Source organism: Pongo pygmaeus, chromosome 8 (assembly GCF_028885625.2).
Source record: "Pongo pygmaeus isolate AG05252 chromosome 8, NHGRI_mPonPyg2-v2.0_pri, whole genome shotgun sequence".
Taxonomy (NCBI): Eukaryota; Metazoa; Chordata; class Mammalia; order Primates; family Hominidae; genus Pongo; species Pongo pygmaeus.
This window is the reverse complement of record NC_072381.2, coordinates 121,808,933-121,836,345: the sequence shown is the minus strand read 5'-3', so window position 1 is coordinate 121,836,345 and position 27,413 is coordinate 121,808,933. Positions and strand designations below refer to the sequence as shown.

The window sequence follows — 27,413 nt, the reverse complement described above, 5'->3', positions numbered from 1 at the left end:
AAAAAAATTAACTGGGCATGGTGGCAGGCTCCTGTAGTCCCAGCTACTCGGGAGGCTGAGGCAGGAGAATGACGTGAACCCGGGAGGCAGAGCTTGCAGTGAGCTGAGATCACACCACTGCACTGCAGCCTGGGGGACTGAGCAAGACTCCCTCTCAAAAAAAAAAAAATGACTATTTAAGTCCTTTTCCCATTTTAAAATCAGGTTATTTGTCTTTTTGTTATTAAGTTGTTGGAGTTCCTTATGTATTTTGGATGTTAAACCCTTATCAGATATATGATAACATATGTGGTTTGCAAATATTTTCTCCCATTCCATAGGTTGCCTTTTCACTGTGTTAATTGTTTCCTTTCCTGGGAAGAAGATTTTTAGTTGGATGTAGTCCCCTGTGTTAGTTCATTCTTGCATTACTATAAAGAAATACCTAATTTCTTTTTAGAAATTCTTTTTAGAAATGCTGGGTAATTTATAGAAAGGAGGTTTAATTGTCTCATGGTTCCGCAGGCTATATACAGAGCATAGTGCTGGCATCTGCTTCTGGTGAGGCCTCAGGGAGCTTAGAATCATTGGGGAAGGCAAAGGAGGAGCTGGTGTATCACAGAGAGAGAGCAGGAGTAAGAGGCAAGTGGGGAGGGGCCATGCTCTTTACAATCAGATCTTGTGTGAACTAACCAGGCAAGAACTCACTCATCACCAAGAGGGTGGCACTAAACCATTCATGAGAGATTCATCCCCATGATCTGATACCTCCCACTAAGCCCCGTCTCCAAATTGGGGATGACATTTCAATATGAGATTTGGAGGGGACACACATCCAAACCATATCATTCCACCCCTGGCCCCCTATACCTCATGTCCTTTTCACATTGCAAAATACAATCATCCCTTCTTACTATTCCCCCAACATGTTAATCATTCTAGCATCAACTCAAAGTTCAAAGTCAAAAGTCTCATCTAAGACTCAAGGCCAAGTTCCTGTTACCTATGAGTCTGTAAAATAAAAAACAAGTTATTTACTTCCAAGATATAATGGTGGTACAAGAATTGGGTAAACATTCCAATTCCAAAAAAGAGAAAAAGAAAGAGGTAATAGGCCCCATGCAAATCTGAAACCCAGCAGGGCAGGCATTAAATCTTAAAGCTCCAACATAATCCTTGACTCCATGTTCCACATCCTGGTGTGAGGAGTGGGCTCCCAAGGCCTTGGGCAGCCCTGCCCCTGTGGCTTCTCTGAGTGCAACCCACATGCTGCTCTCTGGGGTTGGAGATGAGTGCCTGCCAGTTTTTATAATCATGGATCTTCCAGTGGATGTAACATTCTGGGGTCTGGAGGGCAGGAGCCCCTTCCCACAGATCCACTGGGCAGTTCCCCAGGACTCTGTGTGGGGGTTCCAACCCCACATTTCTTCTGGGCATTGCCTTAGTAGAGTTTCTCTGTGGGGGCTCTGCCCCTGCAGCAGGCTTCTGCCTGGGCACACAGACTTATCTATACATCCTCTGAAATCTAGGTGGAAGCTGCCAAGCTTCCTTCACACTTGCACTCTGAGCATCTGCAGATTTAACACCACTTGAAAACTGCCAAGGCTCATGGCTTGCACCCTCCAGAGCTGTGTTCTAAACTGTATCTGGGGCCCTAGGAGCTGGGGGTGGAGCCTGAACAGCTGGGATGCAGGGAGCAGTGTCCTGAAGGCTGAGCAGGGCAGTGGCACCCTAGGCCTGGGTTCTGAAACCATTCTTTCCTTTTAGGCCTCTGGGCCTGTGATGGGAGGGGCTGCCTCAAAGATCTCTGAAATGCCTTTCAGGCCTTTTCCCCATTGTCTGGGATAGTAGCACCCGGCTCCTTTTTAGTCATGCTAATCTCTCTAGCAAGTGGTTGCTTCACAGCTCACTTACATTCTGCTCCTGAAAAAGCATTTTCTTTGTCTGCCACATGGCTAGGCTAGGTGGCAAATTTTCCAAACTTCAAATGTTTTGCTTCCCTTTGAAATATAAGTTCCAACTTTAAGTCATTTATTTGCTCCCATATCTGTTTGTAGATTGTTAGAAGCAGCCAGGTCATATCTTGAATGCTTTGCTGCTTAGAAACTTCTTCTGCTGGATACCTGAAGTCATTACTCTTAAGTTCAACATACCGCAGATCCCCAGGGTGTGGACACAATGCAGCTAAGCACTTTGGTAGGGTGTAACATGGGTGACCCTTACTCCAGTTCCCAATAACTTTGTCATTTCTATCTGAGACCTCATCAGCCTGGATTTCACTGTCCATATCTCTATCATCATTTTGGTCACAACCATTTAACAAGTCTCTAAGAAGTTTCAAACTTTCCCTCATCTTCCTGTATTCTTCTGAGCCCCACAACTCTCCCAACATTGCTCATTTACCAGCTCATTTCCCAACAATGCTCACTTCCACATTTTGAAGTATCTTTATAGCAATGCCCTGCTCCTTTTTACTAACTTTTTTTGTGTTAGTTCATTCTTGTGTTGCTATGAAGAAATATCTAAGGCTGGGTAATTCATAAAGAAAAGAGGTTTAATTGGCTCATGGTTCTGTAGGCTATACATAAAGCATAGTGCCAGCATCTGCTTATGTCCAGAAGCTTACAATCATGGTGGAAGGCAAAGGTGGGACTGGGGTATCACATGGCAAGAGCAGGAGCAAGAGAGTAAGTGGGGAGGTACCATGCTCTTTTAAACAAACAGATATTGTGTGAACTAACTGAGCAAGAACTCACTCATCATCAAGAGGATGGCACTAAGCCATTCATGGGGGATCCACCCCCATGATTCGATACCTCCCACTATTCCCACCTCCAAATTGATGACCACATTTCAACATAAGATTTGGAGGGGACACGCATCCAAACCACATCCTCCTCTTTGTCTATTTTTGCTTTTGCTGCCTATGATTTTGGTGAAATATCCAGGAAATCATCGTCAAGTCCAATGTCATAAAGCTTTTCTTCTATGTTTTCTCCTAGGAGTTTTATAGTTTTAGGTGTTATGTTTGTCTTTAATCTATTTCAAATTGATTTGTGTGTGTGTGTGTATAGTATAAGATAAGCGTCCAATTTAGTTCCTTTTTATGTGGATATCCAGCTTTCCCAATGCCAGTTGTAGGAAGAGCCTATTCTTTCTTCATTGTGTATTCTTGGCACCCTTGTGGAAGATCAGTTGACCATACATGCATGAGTTTCCTTCTGAGATCTCTATTCCGTCTTTATGCCAGTGCCACACTGCTTTAATTGCTGTACTGTCGTAATAAATTTTGAAATCAGGAACTGTGATGATTCCAGCTTAGTTCTTCTTTCTCGAGATTGTTTTGGCTATTCAGGGTCCTTTGTGCTTCCATATACATTTCACAATTGTTTTTACTATTTCTGTTAAAAAAAGGCCACTGGAATTTTGATAGGTATTATGTTGAATCTGTAGACAGCTTTGGGTAGTATGAACATTTTGATAATATTGACTCTTGATTCATGAACACAGGATGTTTTTCCATTTATTTGTGTCTCTTTAATACAGGTCTGTTCAGATTTTCTGTTTCTTCATGATTCAGCCTTGGTGTATTGTATGTTTCTAGGAATTTATCTATTTCTTCTAGGTTATCTTAAATTTTGTTGTGTAATTATTTATACTAGTCTCATGTTCCTTTTATTTCCATGGTCTCAATTGTCACGTCTCCTTTTTATTTCTTATTTTTTTAAATGTTGGTCTTCTCAAGTTTTTTTAGTCTAGCTAAAGGTTTGTAAATGTTGTTCATCTTTTCAACATTTCTTAATATTGTTTTGTATCCACTATTTTGTTCATTTCTACTGTAATTTTTATTATTTCCATTCTTCTGCTAATTTTAGAATAAGTTTATTCTCCTTTGTCTAGTTCAGGGGTGTCCAATTTTTTGGTTTCCCCATGCCACAGTGGAAGAAGAATTGTGTGGGGCCACACATAAAATAAATTAACACTAATGATATCTGATGAGTTTAAAAATGAGGTCCATGCATAAATCTCATAATGTTTTAAGAAAGTTTACAAATTTGTGTTGGGCCACATTCAAAGCTGTTCTGGGCTGTGGGTTGGGCAAGCTTGATCTAGTTCTTTTAGGTGTAAAGTTAGGTTGTTGAATGGAGAGCTTTTTTCTTTTTAAATTTAGGTGTTTATCACTATAAACTTCCTTCTTAATCTGCTTTTGCTGAATCCCATAGGTTTTGGTATGTTGTGTTTTTGTTTTCATTTGTCTCATGGTATTTTATAATTTCTCTTTTGGTTTATTCTTTGACCCATTGGTTGTTTAACAGTTTTCTGTTTAATCTGCACATATTTGTGTATTTTCCAGTTTTCCTTTTGCTATTGTTTCTAGTTTCATTCTACCGTGGTCAAGAAAGATACTTGGTATGATTGCTATCTTCTTGAGTTGGCTAAGATTTTGTTCTGACCTCACTTGTGATCTATCCTGGAGAGGGTTCTGTGTGTACCTGAGACGAAGGTGTATTCTGCTGTTGGGTGAAATATTCTATGCACATGTGTTAGGTCCATTTGGTCTATAGTGTTGTTGAAGTTGTTGTTCAAATAAGTTTTCTTCTTATTTGTTTTCCATCTAGGTGATCTATCCATTATTGAAAATCAGATAATGAAGGCTCCTACTATTATTTCACTGCTGTGTATTTCTCCCTTCCATTCTGTCAATGTTTGCTTTATATATTTAGGTACTCTGGTGTGGGGTGCATATATATTTATAATTATTATATCTTCCTGGTGAATTGATTCTTTTATCATTATATAATGACCTTTGTCACTTGTGATACTTTCTGACGTAAAGTCTATTTTGTCAGATACAAGTATAGTCATTTGTTTTCTTATGGTTACCATTTGTGTTGATTATTCTTTTCCATCTCTTCACATTAAACCTATGTGTGTCTCCAAAATATAAAATGAATCTCTTGTAGACAGCATGTAGTTAAATCTTGTCAAAACTATCTATTCAATCACTCTATATCTTTTGATTAGAGAATTTAATACATTTACATTTAAAGTATTATTGATGGAGAAGGACTTACTATTGTTTTTTGTTTGTTTTGTCTTGTTTTGAGACACGGTCTTGCTCTGCCAGCTAGGCTGGAGTGCAGTGGCAAGATCATTATCACAGCTCAGTGTACCCTCAAACCTTTGGACTCAAAGAATCCTCTTGCCTCAGCCTCCTGAATATCTAGGACTACAGGTGCATGCTACCATGCCCAGTTAATTAGATTTTTTTTTTTTTTTTGAGATGGAATCTCACTCTATTGCCAAGGCTGGAGTGTAATGGCACAACCTTGGCTCACTGCAACCTCTGCCTCCCGGGTTCAAGCAATTGTCCTGCCTTAGCCTCCTGAATAGGTGGGATTACAGGCACCCACCACCATGGCCAGCTAATTTTTGTATTTTTAGTAGAGATGGGATTTCACCATGTTGGCCAGGCTGGTCTTGAACTCCTGACCTCAAGTGATCTGCCTGCCTCAGTCTCACAAAGTGCTGGCATTACAGGTATGGGCCACCACACTCAGCCCTAAAACAAAACAAAACAAAACAAAACAAAACAAACACCTTTTTATAGAGACAGGGTCTCATTATGTTGCCCAGGCTTGTGTTGAACTCCAGGCCTCAAGTGATCCTCCCACGTCAGCTTCCCAAAGTGCTGGGATTACAAGCATGAGCCACCACATCTGACCACTATTACCATTTAAAAAAATTGTTTCCTACCTTTCTGTCTTATAGTTCTTTTGTTCCACTTTTCCTCTCTTGTCTTCCTTTGTATTTTGTTGATTTTTTATATTAATATACTTTGATAGCTTTTTTAAATCTTTCATGTATTTTTTATAGCTACTTTCTTTGTGACTACCATAGGGTTTACATAAAATATCTTACAGTTATAATAGTATAATAGTGTATTTTAAGGAGATAACAACTTAATTCCAATCACATACCCCAAAGTCTACACTTTTACTCGTTCCCATCGCATGCTTCATGTTATTGATATCATAATTACATCTTTTTTTATTGTGTATCCATTAACATATTTTTATAGTTATAGTTATTCTTAATACTTTTGTCTTTTAACTTTTACACTAGAATTAAAAGTAATTTACACACACATGTTACAGTATTTTGTATTTGTCTATATGTTTACCTTTACCAGAGAGTTTTATATTTCCACATACTTTCTTTCTATTTCTTTTTCTTTCTTTCTTTCTTTCCTTCCTCCCTCCCTCCCCTCTTTCCCTCCCTCCCTCCTTCCTTCCTTCCTTCCTTCCTTCCTTCTCTCTCTCTCCTTCCTTCCTTCTTTCCTCTTTCATTTTATTATTTTTTTTTTATGGAGTCTCACTCTGCTGCCCAGGCTGGAGTGCAGTCTGTTACCCAGGCTGGAGTGCAGTGGCACCATCTCAGCTCACTGCAACCTCCGCCTCCAAGGTTCAAACGATTCTTATGCCTTAGCCTCCCATGTAGCTGGGATTACAGGTGCACGCCACCACAACCAGCTAATTTTTTGTATTTTTAGTACAGACGGGGTTTCTCCATGTTGGCCAGGTTGGTCTCAACTTCCTGACGTCAAGTGATCTGCCTGCCTTGGCCTCCCAAAGTGCTGTGATTACAGGCATGGGCCACCACGCCCAGCCTTCAATTGTTATATTCTTTTGCTCCAAGATTTGTTTGGTACTTTTTATATTTTTTTAGTCTTCTTGTTGAAATTGTCACTTTGTTCATGCAATATTCTCCTGACCTCATTTAACATTTTTATAATGGTTAGTTTGAATTCTCTGTCAGTTAAATCATATATCTCTGTTTCATTAGGGTTAGTTTCTGGAGATGAATCTGTTTCTTTGGTATGTATTGTTTCTTCATTTTCCTTGACTCTTTATGTTGGTATTTGCACATTAGAAAAAATAGCCACCTCTGCGAGGGTGTTCATGGATTGTTCTTTGTGGGAGAAGACTCTCACCAATCAGCCTAGCCAACAATTCTGGGCACCTGTCAAAACTTTGTGCTGGTCCAAACCACTATCTTCATTCTTAGCAGCCCTCAAGCATCTAGGGTAAGCTGAGTGCCATCAGCACTTCCAAGAGAGTCAAGACAGAAATCAGTCTCTCAGGCAGCCCCTGGAAAAGTTGGAAGTTTTGATTTGCAGTCTAACCCTTTTCCTCCCAAAGAGAACATGGGATCTAAGGTATTCTACCCAATCACTTTGTCTGCACTGAGCTAGGGGAAGGGGCTATAGTAACTGCTTGAATGCCATCTTTCTTCCCATCTTTGTTCTCATTGGCCCCTAGATACTAAAATATTCTGGGTTCTATCAATGCTCCAAGACGTGTGAGATTGAAGTGATTACCCTAAGCAGCCCCCAGAAAAGCTGAAACATTGGGTATGACGTCCCACTTTTTCCATCCACAAGGTGAAGCGGGAAGCTAGGAGTTTCCTTCAGATCATATGGTGCTGGGTCAGGGGTAGAAGTCAAGACAAGAAGGTATGTCAAATTTTCCTCTGGCCTTCATTGTAGCTGGTTTTATATTTACCCAGGATGTAAGAGTCTCTCAACTAGTTTCTTAATTTCTCACGAAGAAAATTTGTCTGTTACTGTTGAATCAGTGTGCTTGCTGGAGAAAGAAGGATCTAGGTCTCCCTATTCTATTATCTTAATAATATCACTCCTGAGCAAGCATTTTTAGTTTCACCTAAGTTTCAGGCTCTCATAATTATCATGAAAATCAAGCAATTGATTTTACTTGCATACATTTTTCATTTGATCAAATGTTCCATTTTTTCCACCAGTTATGGCAGTTTTATAAGTCACAGAACAAAGAATATTTTCTCTCTCATTTACATATGTGAATAACTGCCAATGAATGCTACATGGTCATTAGGACATCCCTTCCTCCACTGTTGCCACTATTTTTTTTTTTTTTTTTTGAGATGGAGTCTCGCACTCTCGCCCAGGCTGGAGTGCAGCGCCACCATCTCGGCTTACTGCAAGCTCTGCCTCCCGGGTTCACACCATTCTCCTGCCTCAGCCTCCTGAGTAGCTGGGACTACAGGTGCCTGTCAACATGCCCAGCTAATTTTTTGTATTTTTAGTAGAGATGGGGTTTCACCATGTTCGCCAGGATGGTCTCGATCTCCTGACCTTGTGATCCGCCCGCCTCGGCCTCCCAAAGTGCTGGGATTACAGGCATGAGCCACCACGCCTGGCTGACTGTTGCCACCATTTTAAATGTCTATTTTCTTTCCTATCTCCTTATATAGGTTGGGATTTGAGATCATTCTGAGCCCTTATCCCCTTCATTCCTCTCCTTCTTCCCCATCTTCCTACCCCATTCCCAAGCACCTGCTTGCCCCAAAACCAATCCAGGTGGTGAATTGTGGTGGCCCAGTAACTTGTGATGAGACGACAGAAAGAGAGGTGGAGAAGAGACTCAGCTGTTCCTTTAGCTGCTCCTTCTTTAAGCTTGAATCCTGAATTATCCCCAGAGGCCCTGGAGCCCACTCACCCTAAACCCTTTTCCCACTTAAAGGTGGCCTATTCAATTCAATGCACATTTAATTCAACAAACATTTTTCCCTTCAGTTCTGCAAACATCTCCTGTCAGCTTCCTATGAACCACTATTATTTATTTACTGGACATAGGAAACCCACAGCTCAGGCCCTAAGATCAATAAAGAAATTCACAAAAGCTTACAGCTGGCTTTTTTTTTCTAAAGAGAAGATGAAGATGAATCTGATTTCATCCTTTGTACACAAAGGCTTTCTCTAAAGATCTTGTACCTTAGTCTTCCCTGACAGAGTGGAAAGAGAAGATAGAGAAGTGTAGGGGCATAAATGAGTCTTTGGATCCCTAATTCTTCTTCAGGATGTTTACTGACAGTGGTCAATGTTCAAATATCACCTAACCTGGTTGCTCATACAATTTGTTTCTGCTTCTGCCATTCTCCATCCTACTGCCTTGCATTTTCTTCACCTAGTACTTGTCACCAACTGACATTTTCTTGTTCATTTGTTTCTGTGTGTGCCTCCATTGCCTACTAGAGTGTACATTTTGTCAGAGCAGAAACACTGTCTTACTTACAAGTCATATCTTCCATGCCCAGCCCACAGTAAGTGCAGAGTGAAATATATATTTGTTGAATGAATGAATGAACCCTCCTTAAAAATCTGAAAGGATTATGCATCTTTAGATTTTACTACACTACATTTTAGGGTGGGAAATTACTTTTTAGAAAGCATTTGGAGATTCGTGAATGTCGCAGAGTATAGGCCTAATAAATAGCAAGGTCTATTTTATTCTTTTAGAGAATATGTGGGTTAAATTGTTGTGTCTGGACTGGCCTACAGACCTAACTAATTCACAGGCACAGAACCCTGTTTTTGTGTGAAAACACATGTCATATTCTAAACAAATAATATTTGAAGGATGGTAACAATTTATAATTCTAAGGATAGATTTACAATGTGATGAAACTGATTGAGATGGTCCAACATGCTGACCAAGGCAGTGACCTTGCGGGGGCAGTTTTTAGTGATGAGCCTGTGTAGACACACTGCCACCTAGTGGTGCTTCAAATAACCACAGACTCTTTAGTACGAAGAAACTTTTCCTTTTTTGTCTGCCATATACAAATGCTTATTATTTCACGTGTTCAGTACCTGTCTAACCTAATAAAAAAACATTAAATTGTCCCAATTTCTGAGTGTTAATATCCAAAACCAATTCAATATAATTTTAAAAAATCAACTCTTCTTACCACGAGAACATCAATAAAATAAGCCACCTCAGCACCAGCAACACGGAGATTGTTTACAGCATGGATGTATTCCCGTGAACCGTTGATCCAATCTAAATTAATGCAGTTTATATCTTCCAGCTGTAGCAACACCTGGCACAAAGATTCATATAAATATTAAATAAATAAATGTTCAAGGAAACCGACGTGTCTCAACACTTGATTCCATAATAAGAAATTATACTAGTGGGTTGATATGGTTAGACTTTGTGTCCCCACCCAAATCTCATCTTGAATTGTAATCCCCACAATCCCCATAATCTGCGCGTGTCAAAGGAGAGACCAGGTGGAGGTAATTGAATCATGGGGGTGGTTTCCCCCGTGCTGTTTTCGTGATAGTGAGTTCTCATGAGATCTGATGGTTTTATAAGGGACTCTTCCCCCTTCACTTGGCACTTCTCCTTCCTGCTGCCTAGTGAAGCGGTGCCTTCCGCCATGATTGTAAGTTTCCTGAGGCCTCCCCAGCTATGCTGAACTGTGAGTCAATTAAACCTCTTTCCTTTATAAATTACCCTGTCTAGGGCAGTTCTTTATAGCAGTATGAAAATGGAGTAATACGTAGGTGTTAATAGAGAACCTACCACAGGCTAAGCTCTGTCCTAACCCATATATATATATATATATATATATCTATGTCCTAACCCATATATATATATATATATATATATATACACACAAACACATTAGTAATTAGCACCTATGCATTAGTACCTATCTCACTGAGAATTAAATTTATATATATGTATTTTATATATACTGAATATATATATTTATATATATATAAATTTAATTCTCACTCAGTGAGATAGGTACTAATGTTATCTTTACTATATGGCCTTATAAATATTTAATTGCTTATAATGTTAGCAGTCTATTAATCTTAAGTATAGGCGAGAAAGATTAATTTCATGGAGTTAACTTGGAAATTGTTTTTCTTAAATTAAATGAGAAATTGATCATACCATTTAATCTTCTGTCAAGAGAAGAATTTATTCAAGAGTGATTATACAAATTTGCTTCCCTTGTAATCTGTGCAATTTATCATAAAAATAAATGGGAAATGGATAACTGATTTGAGGCCCTGGAACACAGATAATTGTGGATAACTGAATGGAAGATTTCCATGAATATACATCAATACCTTGCAAAGTACATTCATGTTAAACATAAAGCTCGCATGCTAGTGTAAAAAGGAGCTTATTCATGTCATACATTGCACATGTCTCTCTGCCATTTGCCATCTGTTTTCCATCCAGCTATGTTGATACGGGTGATCTTGTCTGTTCCAAAATATGAGGCTTGGATAGTTGAAGAATTAACCGCACTGATCTCCTGTTTCAAGAAGAAAGAGATTAAGGAAAAATAATAATTAGAAATTATTTAATAGTTAGTAGACCTATTCTAAAGCTGCTCGAAAGTCTTTCACTAAATTTGATTTTTAGCAACCTTCTTTAATATATTTTTACTAAATAGTTACTGCTACATATTATAAAAGTACCAAAAATTATTATTATTTAGAGACAGGGTCTCACTGTGTTGCCCAGGCTGAAGTGCAATGACTCCATCGTAACGCACTGCAGTTGCAAACTCCTGGGCTCAAGCCATCTGGCCACCTCAGCCTCCTGAGTAGTTGGATTACAGACCCATGACACCACACATGGCTAATTTTAAACGATTTTTTTAGAGACAGGGTCTCACTATGTTGCCTAGGGTGATCTTGAACTCCTGGCCTCAAGTGATCTTCCTACCTCAGCCTCCCAAGTCGCTGGGATTATAGGCACGAGCCACCACATCTAGCTCAAAAAGTTAATGCATTATAAAATGCAGTATACAAATTCAACACAAGGAAAGAAAAAAATCTTTGATTTTTAAAGTAGTGTTTGCAAGACAATGTTGGGAAGTTTAAATCATAATTTCAGTAAATCTTATTTTTGTATAACATTTCTCAGTGATCAGTGTAATTCATGAGAATTAAAACATGCCTAGAAGCATGCCAAAAACATGGCAAAATGGAGGTTGTCCACCCTACTTTATGAGTAAGGAATTGAGGTTAGAATCTCATCACATGAAATACACCAGCATATAGGAAATAATTTTATACGATTGTGTCAAATATTCTTTTGTATTTCTTGTATTTTGTTGGATTGCCTTAATAACAAAACTCTCAAAGACTCTAAGAGACTATAAATTTAAGTGATTTTGTTATTTTAAACAATAAAAGGCACAAGTATAAGCGATTCTATTGGAAAAAATGAATACTTAACTCAACAAATAGCAAGTCTGACAGTGGTGAATCCTATAACCTGGAAGCAACACGTTTAGATATTTATGAAATTCAGACAAAGAGCCTATTCTGGCTACCTGTGTTTAATAGTAATGCAATTAATCATACAATTTGCTGGCTAGGTAAAGTGTCTCCAAGACTGTAAGCTAATGGTTATGAGAGTCATAAGTTGGCTTGCTCAGTAATTATAATAGCTAACACTCCTATCTGTCTATTTGCCAGGCATTGTTCTAAGCACTTTATAGAGTAGCTCATTTAACTCTCAAAATACTGTGAGGTAGGTACTAATTTTAAAAATTAGAAAAGGGGACTCTGAGGGGCCAAGTAACTTGCCAAAAAATACTGCAGCTAATGAATCCTGGAGCCAGGGTTCAAATCCACATGGCCTTTGAAGTTAGGTGCTTAACCACTGGGCTCTCAAGTGATGTTCTGATTACAGTGTTCTCTGCTGATAGCGCCCAAACCAGATGTGGGATTTGCTGAAGTGGGCAATAAAATCAATTGTCTTCAGGCCTTCTAGGAAGCATTTTTCTGCTAAATAATCCAATCCTAGTACAAAAACATGATTCCATCTATGTCTCTAAGATAATCCAGATGCTCACTCATTTCAACTGTCTTAGGCCCAGCTGGAGTGCCTCAAACACCTACTATAGTCCCGTTTCTACATCTGAAAAACCTTTTGGAGGGAATTTAGTCCGAAAAAATTTGTTTATTCTTTTCTCAACATGAGAATAGTTTGGGAAACCTCCAAGTGGCATTCTGACAGGCATTGTGGGGTCTGAGCATCTGTTGTCATGCTAGTGTAAAAAGGAGTTTATTCACATCATACATTGCACATGTCTCCCTGCCATCTGCCATCTGTTTTCCATCCAGTTATGCTGATATGGGTGATCTTGTCTGAGATCACTGAGGAGTTTAATCAAGTAGAATAGGTAGAGAAAACACATTCGTTCACTTCACATTCACTCTGGCAAAACCCTCTAAAGTAGCTTTTCAACATAAATGTGGGAAACTCCATACAGCATCATGGGATCAAAAGAAGACAGCTTAGATTCTGCTGCCACAAGGATAGAAACCAGGAAATGATGTCAATATTGTACAGAATAGGTTATCGAGAGGAAGGGTTAATTAAAGTATCAAGGTTTATCTGGGCCTTTTAGCATTCTTTGACTGAATAGACATGAAGCATAATAGATGCGAGATCAATCCATTCTCATGACTACATTTCCAGTGATATCATCTCTAGCAAGTAAAAAGTAGTTACCAGTTAGGTATGTTCTATCCTTGACTAAAGCTGCAGACACAGAAACTACCGGAAGTGTGCAACATGTCCATCACCACCAGTGACTGTATAAGTCACTCTAGGTTAAGGTGTCATGGATTCATGGGGGAAGTAGGTTGGTTTTATTCTTACAGAAAGGTAACTGTGACTTCCAGAAGACCAAGTTTATTGTACCACACCACATTTACCTTTGACAATTCCTCACTTGGAGAAGAGAGTAGGTTAACTGTGTAGAGTTAATTTCTGATTTGTTTATAAATGAGTTCAATTCATATAGCAATATGAGTCAGGCCTGTGGAAATCCTTATTTTAATTACACACCTTGACTCATCCTATATCACAGTTGTTAGAAAAACACTTTAACAGCAAACAATAGGCTTCCATCCATTACAAAATTCAGATGCATATCTGGTTTAATTACACATGATTCTTTCCAAATGGAGGGAAGTGGGGAAGGTGTGAAGAACATTATTTAGGGAAGTACTTAGTTTTTCAATTTTCTCTTCATTGGCAATAGGACCCAGCTTCATCTAAACACTGTCTTTATCACCTTCTGTTTTACTGACTGTACTGCACAGAATTCAAGTGCATGGCCACTTATATAAAAGGATAAAAGGATCAAGAGCCTGATGAGTCCTAAGAGCGAAGATCAGGGAACAGAGTTAGTCCTAAGTGGATGAATATGCCCTGAACATCCTAAAAGTCAAAGAAGGTGCCCCAAATACTTGTATTCAACATAGATTCTCTTCACTTAAAAAAATTAATCTTCTAGCGAACAATACAGTCAGGATGGCTAAAGGTGACCCCCGGAAACCAAAGGGCAAGATGTCTGCTTACACTTTCTTTGTGCAGACGTGCAGAGAAGAACATAAGAAGAAAAACCCAGAGGTCCCTGTCAATTTTGCAGAATTTTCCAAGAAGTGCTCTGAGAGATGGAAGATAATGTTGGGAAAGAGAAATCTAAATTTGATGAAATGGCAAAGGTGATTAAATGCGCTGTGATTGGGAAATGAAGGATTATGGACCAGCTAAGGGAGGCAAGAAGAAGGATCCTAATGCCCCCAAAAGGCCACCGTCTGGATTCTTACTGTTGTGTTTAGAATTCTGTGCCTAGATCAAATCCACAAACCCTGGCATCTCTATTGGAGACGTGGCAAAAAAGCTGGGTGAGATGTGGAATAACTTAAATGACAGCGAAAAAGCAGCCTTACATCACTAAGGTGGAAAAGCTGAAGAAGTATGAGAAGGATGTTGCTGACTATAAGTCGAAAGTAAAGTTTGATGGCGCAAAGCGTCCTGCTAAATTTGCCTGGAAAAAGGTGGTAGAGGAAGATGAAGAAGACAGGGAGGAAGAATAGGAGGAGGAGGAGGAAGAGGAGGAGGAGGAGGAGGAATAAAGAAACTATTTATCTGTCTCCTTGTGAATACTTACAGTAGGGGAGCTCTGTAATTCACACATTTCTTATTTGAGAAGTGTCTGTTGCCCTCATTAGGTTTAATTACAAAATTTGATTATGATCATATTGTAGTCTCTCAAAGCACTCTAGAAATAGTCAGTGGTTTACATGAAGTGGCCACGGGTGTCTGGAGCACCCTGAAACTGTATGAAAGTTGTTGTACATATTTCCAAACATTTTAAAAATGAAAACGCAAAAAAGTTAAAATATACATAACCTTAAAACCAACATTTTAACCATTTTAAAGTGCAAACTCAGTGGCATTAAGCCATTCACATTGTCATGCAGCTATCACTACCATCTTTCTCCAGAACTGTTTCATCACCCCAAACTAAAATTCTGTACCCATTAAACAGGAACTCTCCATTACCTGCTCCAGGTATCTCCCATAAATGAAACCATAGATTATTTGTCCTTTTGTGTCTGGCTTATTAGCATAATGTTTTGAAAGGTCATCCATGTTATATTATGTATTGGCACTTCACTTCTTTTTAAAGCTAAGTAATATTCCTCTCTTTACTTCTTGATAATTATAACATTCAAACTTTCGAGGAATGTTTCTTTATAAGTGTCTCTATACCCATAGTAAGAACTTTTTTTCCTTGTTCTAGAGAAAACCACGTCTACAGAATTGGTCAAACTCGTATAGCGTATGGGTCAGGCCTGTGGAAATCCTTGTTTTAAGTACATACCTTGATTTATCCTGTATCTTAGTTGTTGAAAAACACTTTAATAGCAAACAATCAGGCTTCTATCCATTACAAAATTCAGGTACAGATCTGGTTTAATTACAAATGATTCTTTCCAAATGGAGGGAAGTGGAGAAGGTGTGAAGAACATTATTTAGGGAAATACTCATCTACAGATGGCTGGCAGATTTCAGTAAAGAGTAGTGTGTACATAATATGTATGTGTGTCTGGTGAGTAGACAGCTACAAATCAGACCATATTTGTATGGTAGGAAGGCATAGGAGAAGGCTGTCCTGGCTGGCAAGGCCCAGCAGTATGTGATGGGCCTGATGGAAAGTAAGCCCTGAGGTTACAGATTCAGGTAAAGACTGGAAATGATCTCTGGCCCCACTTTTTTCCTGCTCCCTAAATATAGATCCTCCAACCACTCCTAGTCCTGCCCTCGTTTCTCTGCTTCTGAGATTTCATGTACTCTTTGGGTTTCAATTTTCAACCCCAGCCAGAAGACTTTTGAATCTTTTTCTCCAGCTCTGGGCTGCCTGCTTCGCTGTTAGACTAACATCTCCAACAGCCTGCTCAAGCCTCACCTGTCCAGAATCTAACTCCTTCTCTTTTATCCTCAATTTTTCTGATAAGAGGGTTATCATTTTCCCAGACATTTACGTGTGAAATCTCAGACTAGTTTATGATGTATATCATGTTGATTTTCTATTATCATACTCACTTTCATTACTGCAGTTCAGGCTGTTTCCCATGTGTGATCCAAACTGCACTATAGCTTTCTATTTAACATTGTCAAATGGACCTTTCTGTGATGATGGAAATATTCTATATGTGTACTGTCCAGTATGGTAGCCACTAGCCACATGTGGCTATTGAGCACTTGAAATGTGGCTGGTATGGCTGATGAATTGAGTTTTTAATTTTAGTTAATTGTAATTTTAATAGTCATATGTGGCTAGTGGCTACTATGTTGGACAGCACAGTTCTAAATGGTCTCCTAGTCACCTCTAGTCTCTTCCAGCTTCAGACAAGAGAGCAACAGCAGCCAGAGTAAATGCCCTAAAGCATCTCTGAAAAGCTCTCAATGGGGCCTCATGGCTTACAGGATGAAGTACAAACTCCACAGAAAGGAACTATACAATTTGTTCAACTACTTTTCTAACTAACCTTACTTTTGAAGACTCCTTCTCTGCCCACAGACTAACCCAACATGTCATTCATCAGACGGGCCTGTGGTTTCTCTCCTTTATGTTCATGCCACTTCCTTTGCCATTACCCTGCTTATCTCTGCTTGTGAGCAGCTTGCCCATCCTGCAGGGTACACCTCAAACACATGTCCTCCTCAAAATGTTACCTGGTTCCATCCCTGACCTCAAGGGGAGTTCTTCTTCACTTTGTTCCCAGAGTCTTTCAGTTGCATCTTACATCACAGATCATAATTTGTGTTGCAAGAAAGGTATTTGTTTGTACATGTCATTTCTCCCACTGTAATAAAGTCAAGACTGTTCCGTTTATTCAATTCAATAGATAATAGGCATTGTTGCTGATTCACAGTCTTACAGATGGAAGGTTCTCAGTTAGTACATTGACTGAACATAATATCAAGTATACCTGTTATGAAATAACGCAAGAGCAATCTTCATATTTAAATCAGATATATCAGAACAGATAATATAGAACAGATAACATAGAAAAAAATCTGACTCATAATACTGAAAAGAAACGTTTGCATTTAAGTCAATAGCATATGTCAGAATAGGTTACTCTATCTATGTCTTCTGTATCTATAGGCAAATCTTATATTTTAGAATAATCCATGTGTGAAGGCTGCAAGTTAGCTTACCTGATAGAAATTGGGATTGTGTATAGTGTAGAGCAGGAAACGAGTGTTTATCTTCTCTGGAGACCAGGGTAAACCTACCAACTCTGTTGAGAAAGTCCTGGTCCATGGTAAACCATCTTTGAAACACCCCAACCTTTCATAGCAAACTTCTTTTCCTGCAGCAGAAAGGTGGAGTGTCAGTATAGAGGAACCAGGCTTAGAGAGAGGCTGTGTTTCTCACTATGAGTTAAAGTAGACTTTAATTTTGGAAATTAACCCCTTATCGGATTTTTGGCTTGAAAATATTTTCTCCTATTCTATAGGGTTGCCTTTTCATTTTGTTGACTAGTTCCTTTACTGTACAGAAGCTTTTTTGTTAAATGCAATCCCACTTGTTTATTTATTTTATTTTTGTTGCCTGTGCTTTTGTTGTCATATTCCAAAACAATCATTGCTAAAGCCAGCAACAAGGAGATTTTTCCTATGTTTTCTCATAGGAGTTTTATAATTTCAAGTCTTACATTTAAATCTTTATTCCAAGTTAATTTTGTATATGGCATAACATAAGGGTTCAATTTCATTCTTTTGTATGTGGATATCCAATATTCCCAACACCATTTGTTGAACAAATCTATCATTTCCTCATTGTTATATCCTTGGCACCCTTGTCAAAGACTAGCTGACCATATACACATGGGTTTATAATTTTGTATATGGCATAAGGGTTCAATTTTATTCTTTTGTATGTGGATATCCAATTTTCCCAGCACCATTTGGTGAATAAGCCAATCATTTCCTCATTGCATATTCTTGGCACCCTTGTCAAAGACCAGTTGACCACATACACATGGGTGTATTTCTGCACGCTCTACTCTGTGCCATTTGTTTACATGTCTGTTTTTATGTCAGTATCACACTGTCTTGATTGATATAATTTTGTAGTAAATATAGTTTTGAATCAGGAAGTGTGCTGCTTCCAGCTTTGTTCTTCTTTCTTAAGATTGCTTTGTTATTTGGAGTCTTTTGTGGTTCCACATTAACTTTAGGATTGTTTTCTCTATTTCTGTAAAAAAATACCTAAGGAACTCACACAACTTAATAGCAAAAAAGCAAATAACTAAATTTAAAAATAGGCAAAGACCTGAACAGACATTTTCCTTAAGAAGCATACAAATAGCCAACAGCCATATGAAAAGATGTTCAACATCGTGAATCACTATGGAAATGTAAATCAAAATCTTAATGAGATATCATCCCACACTTGTTAGGATGGTACTGGCCACATTCCAGCCTCAGCAAAGCTCAGCCAGAAGGGCAGGCTTGAAGCCGAGAGATAACAGCTCAATAATCCAGCGCATCCCACTCTTCACTTTGTCTCACCTCTTCCTCCAACGCGGTCAATAACACTGTTTTGTTTTTTGTTTGTTTGTTTTGTTTTTTTTGGCTCATTTATTGGCTTCTATTATAAATTTAAATAGTAACCTTCTATTTTTCGATCCATACATCATATTCATTAGAACTTGACTCCCAGTTTCTTAAGAGGAAGATTTTGGTGGTATTGACTCTCCCTCTCTTCCTCCCTTCCAGCTTCCAAGGTCTCTCAGCTTCATAATGTTGCTTTCATATTATCAAGATTGATAATATTCAGACTTTTCTCTATAAGCAAAATTAATCCTTTCATGTTTTGTCTGCAGGCTGACTCCAAAAAGTTGAAAATCAATGAACAGAATTTATATTATTATGACTAGATACATATTTTTGGCTTCAATCAACTTGCATGCTATAATTACATTTCCTTTTCTGCACTTCCATTGTTCAGACACTCATTCTCTTCAAAGGAGACGATTCAAATGAATTGTCTTTCCTAATATTTGAATTACTCAGGATCAGTATCATCATAGTTTACTCCATATTTGGATCATGCCTTTCTTGTACTGTTTGTGTTTTCCTATATTCTCTGTTTGCCTTTTTTTCTCTTCCTGGAAGAATGAACATGTGCCTTCTTCAATATATTCCTTTTATATTGCAGCTTCTTAATATTTCTCTTGCCTGGAATCCATTCTGATCCTTTTCTAATTTGAACCAGTGACTTCATAGTTGGATCATGGCTTTCTAAAACAGCCTTCTGTTTTCCCTAGAATGCCCAGTTGCCCTTATTTTTGGCATTCTGTTGCTTTTTTCTCCAGGTCCTCAACTACATTATTCAGTCTATGGATTTTAAAATGAAGATTTTTATAACTAGTCCTTATTTTCTATGTTTATCGCTTACCAGGGTTATCTATCACTGTGCTCTTTTTTCCATAAGAAAATACTCACAGAGAGTGTAAAGTTAAAGGAAAATGGATGTGATGAAGCAGAGTGAGCAACATTATAAGGTATTAAAGCCACTTAAGAAAAGATTGAAAGATTAATAGTTCTGTAAAAATAATGTTTGCTATAAAGTTAATACATTGAAATTGGGTCAATAACTTAAGTGGCCAACAATAAAGGATATAGTTTTAAAATTATGGTATTGAGGAATATTATGCAGCCATTAAAAATGTTTATAGAGAATTTGTAATAACATCTGTAATGGAAAAAAATAAAATTCAAAGAAAGGTACCAAAATATTAATGGTGAATCCCAGTGGTTTTAATTTTCTTATTTATACTTGTCTATGTTATCAAATTTTCAGTAATAAATATGAATTACCTTTATAATAATAAAAAAGTCACAAAAGGAGAGAAAGAGTACTTCTTTACCAAATGATGCCCAGTCTGGTTTTTTCTTTTTGTCTTACTACTGCTAATAAAAAATACCAAAAACAGATTTAGCCTTATGTGTCATACATATGAAAAAATGAAGACTTAGAAAAAGTGATGATCTAAGTTAAATGTATTGCTATTTGTGGCAGGAAAATAATTGAACCCTTATGCTGGTCACTCTATCACTAAGTGGAATTGGGAGATATAGCCTAGCTTTTGCTAGGTTATGTTGTGGTAATAAACAGTCCCTCACATCTCATTGGCTTACAAAAATTAAGGTTTATTTCTTGCTCATGTTATCCTTTGGTTTTAGGTTGGGCCTAGCTCTGATTTACCAGCCTTCTGCATTGCAGGATCCAAGCTAAATGAGTAGGCTCTGTTTTGAGCATGTGTCTGTTGGGGCAGAGGAAAATGATGCAACTGTGGAACCATGCAAAGGCTCTTAAATGTGTCTAGACTTAGAATACTCTCTTCCATGCCATGTGGTTAAAGATGAATGTGTATAATGGTCTTACAGGAATGGAGAATCAATATGGGGAACAACAATACAATCTACATACTATGGAAGGGTATGTAGATTTCAGTTTCTATAAGTACCACCAGTATGACAACCTTACATGTTCTACAAGAATGAAAACCCGTTGTTATTTTAATTTGCATTTATTTAATTATCAGAAACTTTGAATATCCTTTTGTGCATTTCTGGCCATTTGTACCTCTTTTGTGGATGAGATCTTTGTGTCCTATGCATATTTTTCTAAAGTTTGTTTTTGCTTATTTATTTGTAAAAACTCTTCAAAGAGTAGAGAAATTTGCTTCCTTTAGTCAGATATCTGGAAAATATACTCAAATTTGTTGTCTATATTTTTGTTTTACTTTACTTTTGTCATTTAGGAGTTTTGCATTTATGCAATCAAAATTATCAGGCTTTTGCTTAGTGGCTTTGGGGTTTTGTTTTGTTTGGAAAAGGCTTCCTCACTCCAAGACTTTTTTTTTTTTTTTTTTTTTTTTTTGAGATGGAGTTTTGCTCTTGTTGCCCAAGCTGGAGTGCAATGGCACGATCTCAGCTCACTGCAACCTCCGCTTCCCAGGTTCAAGCAATTCTCCTGCTTCAGCCTCCCGAGTAGCTGGGATTACAGGTGTGCACTTCCACACCTGGCTAATTTTTTGTATTTTTAGTAGAAACAGGGTTTCCCCATGTTAGCCAAACTGGTCTCGAACTCCTGGCCTCAGGGGATATACCTGCCTCGGCCTCCCAAAGTGCTGGGATTACAGGCGTGAGCCACCGTGCCCGGCCACTCCAAGACTATTAACAATTACACACTGTTTTCTTTCATACTTCTTTCCAATGTTTTATCTTTTACTTTTGAATGTTTACCCACCTGGGATTTAGTCTGGTGTAAGGAGTAAGATTTTCATCTAGAATTTCAATTCTTTTACCATAAATTTATGCAAAGTCTAGTCATTTTAACTTCATCCACATCTGAGGTTATTTCACTTTATTTAAATTTACCATCATGGCATCATTAGTTTTATTAAGCAACTGCCACATGGGTTTATGAATTCTATTTTTCCTGTTTGTATGATTCACTTCTACTTATATTTTTATTTTTATTATTTAAATGCTTTCTTCACCTTTACTTATTTTTTTTCCAGTTTCTTCAGTTCTTGAGTCATTATATTTTAATATATTCTCTGGTTGAAATGCTTTATTTCCCCTTTGGCCTAAGAATTCTTTAAAGAAACATTTGAAAAACTAGCGCGTTACATGAAGCTAGTGTTAATTGGTTAAGAAATCATGTAAATTGTCATATTAGTTCTTATCTTCCTAATTTCCACTTTCTGAAAGAGTCACCTCTCTATCTTACTGTAAGCAGGCTTTTCCAAAGACACAGAAAAGCTGGAAAGTAAGTTCGATAATCTATTCAAGAAATATTTGTTTGTGCCTATTATTTGCCAGATGCTATTAGCGCTGGAATTCAGCATTGGAAAAAACAATTCTAGCCCTCATGGAGTATATAATCTAGTAGGGGATGTAGAGACAGACAATAAATAAGAATACATTTTTTAAAAATGGCTACGTTAAAACAGCGACAGGTGCTAGGAGGAACCTAAAGCAGGGAAGGGATGAGGGTGTTTGTGTGTTTAGGTGAGGAGGGGTTTGCAGTTCAAATTAGCATTTGCATCAAGACCTGAGGGGGAGAGGAGTAAACCACGTGCAGATGTGCGGGACAGCATTCCAGACAGAGGGAAGGAAAGTAGAAGACTCTGCAAGGAAGCAGAGAGCCTATTGTGACTGAGGAATTAGGAGGCACCCAGACTAGGGCCCAGGGAATGGAGACAGGGAGAAGACATAGCTCCACAATGTCTTACTCTGCAATTTCAAAATCTAAAAATCTCTGGGGAAAAATAGTTGCTTTTGGGTTTCTTCATTTATTTGTTTTCTAGTTTGCAGTAACTAGTTTGGCAGCAATAACAGACCTAAAGTTGTTTATAGTCTTTATCCCATTTAATATGAAATTAAATCATGTGGGATCGTAGTCATGTATTTTACTACATAAATATTCATGTGATTAAATATGGGGTGCTGTCCTAGATTTTTCTGGAAATTATGTATTATATGCAGTATGTTTACCATAGCATGTTTCTAAAATAATAAAAAAACCTAACATTTGTAATGCATCTGGCCCCCAGGAGTTTGAATAGGGGTAGGTGGATAAGTAGCAGGGGTTAATGCTAGGAGGTAACAGAGGGCTAAAGCATGTAGCACTTGGTAGTTCAATGGCTTTTACTCTGAAGTGAGATGGGAAGCCACTGGAGGGCTCTGAGCAGAAAAGTGACATGGACTGACTTGGGTTAGCTTCTGTTCAATCTATTCTGAGAATAGATTGAAGCAGGGCAAGGACAGAGGAAGAGGCCAGCTAGGAGACTACTATAACAAACTAGATAAGAGACAATGGTGGCTAAGACTAGGGTGGTAGCAGTGGAGGTGGTTACAAGTGGTCAGGTTCTGCACAGATTTTGAAGGAGGATCCAAAGAGTTGTGCTGACTGATTGGCAGTGAGGTACGACAGGAAGAAAAGTCAAGGATGATGCAAGGTGTTTTGGCCAGACCACCTGGAAGGCCATTAATTGTGAAAACTTTGAGATGAACAGATTTGGGGTTAGATATTGAGAGTTCAGTTCATATGTAGATTCTATATGAATTAGATACCTAAATGGAGCTGTCTCAGAGGCAGTTGCATATATGAGACTGGGATTCCAGGAGAAGTTCAGCTGGAGAGATTACATTTGGAAGTCATTAGCATAAATGGTAGGTACCAGAAGATTGAAGGCAATGGACTCTGTTACAAATTTAATAGATGAGATATAGGTAATAATACAAATGAATGTAGGCTCAATTGTTAAATTTATGGCAGCTGTGTAATAGATATGTGGTGTGTAGGAGAAATATATGTATTACCTAAATTTTACATAAGTATGTATTTTGTTAAAATAACTTCTTATTAGGCAGACATTTCTCTCCTCAATTCCCTTCTTATCCAGTGTAAATCCTACAGTCAGTTAAAACCACACCCCTGTACTCTCTTTGAACTTCTCTCCTGTTCTTGCTTCACTTGGCTTAACCACAACTCTGGTTAAACCCAACACTTCACCTATTTCCTGTCTACACCTGTGCAGCTGAATGTGCCTGAAGGAAATCACATACCGTACTGACTATCTCACTTTTAATTTGTGGTTATGAAATTAAAGCAGATCCTAAAGCTACCCAGCCATCGTATCATATTTTCCTAGGCCCTTCATTTTCCCAGGCTCCTGGGTTATTTCATTCTTCTTGCCTCTCAAACCTCCAACTTCTTCATGCCCACCAATCCTCTTGGCTGATGACTCTGTTTCCTATTTCAATAGGAAACCAGAAACAAAGAGAAGAGACTTTTTACAAGCTCCCAGCATGTCTATCCAGCTACCTGCAGATATCTGCCCTTCTATTTTGCCTTCACTCTCTTCACAAGAGATGAACTGTCTTTGTTTCTCGCAAAGGCAAACCTTCATCCTATTAAGACTCCATCTTCTCTCACCTACTGAGGGGTAAGGCACAACATTACTCCCTTCTCTTTCTCCTGCTTTACCAACTTTCCTCCTCTCTACTGGATCATTCCTAGCCTCACACAAACATGCTGTTATTTCTTTCATCTTAAATTGACTTCTAGGATGCTAACTCTCCTAGGTTTCCTACCACTTCACTGAGTACTTCTTGGCAGTCTTCTTTGCTAGTTTGCCTTCATCTTCCTGATTTCTTAATGAGGAAGTGTCCTAGGACTCAGTAGTTCTATCTTCCTTCTCTACCTGCAGTCACTCCCTTGATGATCTTGTCTGTAGTCATGGCTTTAAATATCATCTCAGCAGATCAGGGCAAACTGCCTATTGCTTAATTCTGCCTTCACCAGTCTAACTGCTTTCAATACTCAGTGAGGACTGTCCTGGGGCAGGAGAATCACGCAAAATAGAATACAGTTCTTGAAATATGAAAACTAATGATAGTCCTATCTCCTTCATTTTTTATCCAATAAAGAAGAGCTGGAGGTCAAGGACTAAAAAACACTGAACTGAAAGTCAAGATTGGCCAATTCCACCAGCTAGCGCCAAGATGTTGCACAATGAATCTCTCTGTGTTTTGCTTTCTTCATCTGTGTAAATAAGAGCGAACATTTATTGATCGCTCACTACTAGTAGGTCCCAAATCCCATGCCAAGCATTTTACATGAATTGCAGATTGAGTATCCCTTATCCAAAACGCTTGGGACCAGAAGTGTTTCAGATTTCAGGTTTTGGAATGTTTGCATATACACAATAAGATATCCTGGGGACAGGGTCCAAGTCTTAACACAAAATTCATTTGTGTTTCACATATACCTTATACACATAGGCTAAAGGTAATTTTATACAGTATTTTAATAATTTTGTGCATGAAACAAAGTTCGTGTTAAGTATTTGTATGTGAAATATTCTGCTTGTGTCATCATGTTAGTGCTCAAAATGTTTCAGATTTTGGAGAAGTTTAGATTTCAGATGTTTGGATTAGAGATGATCAACTTGCATCTTATTTAATTTGCATAACTCTATATTTTTATTTTAGTGACTGTCCTGTTTCTACAGATCAATCAACTGAGGCTTAGAAAGGTTAAGTACTTGTTTAAAGTTAAGCAACTACCGAGGAGCAAAACGAGGAATAAAACCCAAGAAGATTCAGAAATCAAACCGGTGGTTGAACTGAATGTTAGATGTGATGAATGCCTTTTACCACCATACTATCTCAACCAACTACATGATACTTTACAACAAAGGGGTTGATCTCTTTCAACGTTAAAATTATTTGATTCTAGTTTGGTTAAAATAAATCAACTAATTTTAGTGTTTGCTTATAGGCACAATATTAAACATGGGTGGTAAAACTAGCCAAAATCACTAACTCCTTACGCTGTAATGTCTAAGGAGTCCATAGTATAAAGAGCAAACATGTCAATGAATACTGAGTTAATGTTTAAGAAATGTCCACAGACTAATATCCCTCCAGAAAACTGTGACTGAAGTGGAAAAAAAATGGACATTCCAATTGACATTAATAATTAGTTAATTCATTCAATTATTGAGTATCTACTATGAGTCAGCTACAGAATTTGGAAATTTGTATATATTTTCTCATTTATTGCTATGTACCCATCTTAGAAATGAAGAAATTGAGACTTTAATGTCTAAGCCCATAAGACTAGTAAGTGGCAGAGCTAGGAGCCCAATACAAGACTGTCCGGCAACTCTTTTATATTGTCGGAAATAGTTGTTTCTTTATGTTCATAAGACTCATTCAGTATTAAGTGATGCATTTTCCATTGATAATTTTATGATAAGTGAAAAAATAAATACATACAAAGAAATATAAGCAGCCAATATTTTAAACATATTCATAAAAACAACAAACTACTTAAGAATGAAATTAGCAATAGTAATTTCTAAAGAATAAGTTCATGTCAATTACATTTTAGATTTAAGTATACTCATTATTTTTAAAGAACTTATTATAAATTATGAATCTTACCTCTTGATGTGCCAAAGAAAAAGAATGCAACAATCCAAATTCCAAGCATCTAAGCTGATTTTTTAAATCACATAAAAATCTTCTTGAAGATCTTTACTTGTAAAGTCACCTCACTATAAAATACTAAGTGATTTTCTTCACAATGATGCAATTCAATGTTTAAACTCTACGTTTAAAAGAACATGTTATTCCACCTTATGCTCTGCAAAGTAAATAAAATTATCGGGGTGTGCCTTACATCTTGTGATTGGCAATGGAAACTTCCAAGGTTTTGCTGTTTCATTATTAGTAATATTTTGGTTAAGCACAAACTGAGTCACTCTTGAAAGTTACTTTAAGGTTACAAGGTGTTCGATAATAAGCATTTAAAAGGTAATTTTTTTTCCAAACCAGGATTAGGCAGTTTCAGAATATTTTTCCCTAATACATTTCTGTGTGTAAGCATCCCAGTTAATAGAAACAGACCCTGCTATAAGATGTTCTGAGTTCAATAACAAACATAGCTAATCTTTTCCTCTTACCTGTGTGGCAGTATTACATGGGAGTTATCATTATTGTTTTCAGAGCCCGAATGCTGGGTCCAAATTCTGCCTCTGCCACTTATTAGCAGTGTGACCTTGGGCTAGTAAGCCTCACTATTCCTTTCCTTACCTGTAAAATGGCGGTGATCATGGTTCCTAGCTTATATGCTAAATAAGATGATTGAATTATTTATTGTCTGAATAGCACCCGGTACATAGTAACTACTATATTGTGTGTTAATTTTTTGGTACTGTCATTGTTCAACTATGTTAATGGGTGTATGGGCAAATTGATGTTCACATATAGCTAAATATAACCTTACATGATTGCACATAGGATTCATGATATACTTTAACGTAATAGAAACTTGCCATTTTGGCTACTATGTTAACTTAAAGTGATGAGCAATTCAATCTACAGATATTCTTAGTCAGTTTCTCAATTTTTAAATGCTCATAGAAAATAGCTAACATTATCTCTTAGTTTTTCCTAACTTTTTGTTTCTCACTATAATAATATTAAAATTTCAAAGATTTATGAGGCACAGCCTTTTCATACAAACTTTGTTACATTATGCAAGAATTAGACAAAGAAGAGATTATGAACAAGAGTACTTCCAAGTCCTGGATGCTTTATTTGGTTGAAAGCTTTCCTGGTATTCATGGCAGCCAGTCCACACTGGCATGTAGACCTACAGTAATTAGAGAA

At 37.7% G+C, this 27,413-nt stretch overlaps 1 protein-coding gene across 6 annotated transcripts in view; it reads right to left on the bottom strand.

The window, feature by feature from the left end:
- PNLIPRP3 (pancreatic lipase related protein 3) overlaps positions 1-26,364 on the bottom strand; it is a 60,038-nt gene extending 33,674 nt beyond the window's left edge. For 5 of the 6 annotated variants that reach the window (XR_008492031.2, XR_008492032.2, XR_008492033.2 and 2 more), the window contains exons 1-4: positions 26,184-26,364; positions 17,367-17,521; positions 11,020-11,139; positions 9,769-9,900 (exon numbers count right to left, since the gene is read on the bottom strand). Coding sequence is in view for 3 of the 6 variants with exons in the window: in XM_054436459.1 (XP_054292434.1) it covers positions 9,769-9,900; positions 11,020-11,139; positions 17,367-17,521; positions 26,184-26,232 (456 nt within the window). In the remaining 3 variants the exon portion in view is untranslated. The remainder of the gene's footprint in view (positions 1-9,768; positions 9,901-11,019; positions 11,140-17,366; positions 17,522-26,183) is intronic. The other variant, XM_054436460.2, reaches the window with a different exon arrangement.
- Between the last annotated feature and the right edge of the window lie 1,049 nt (positions 26,365-27,413).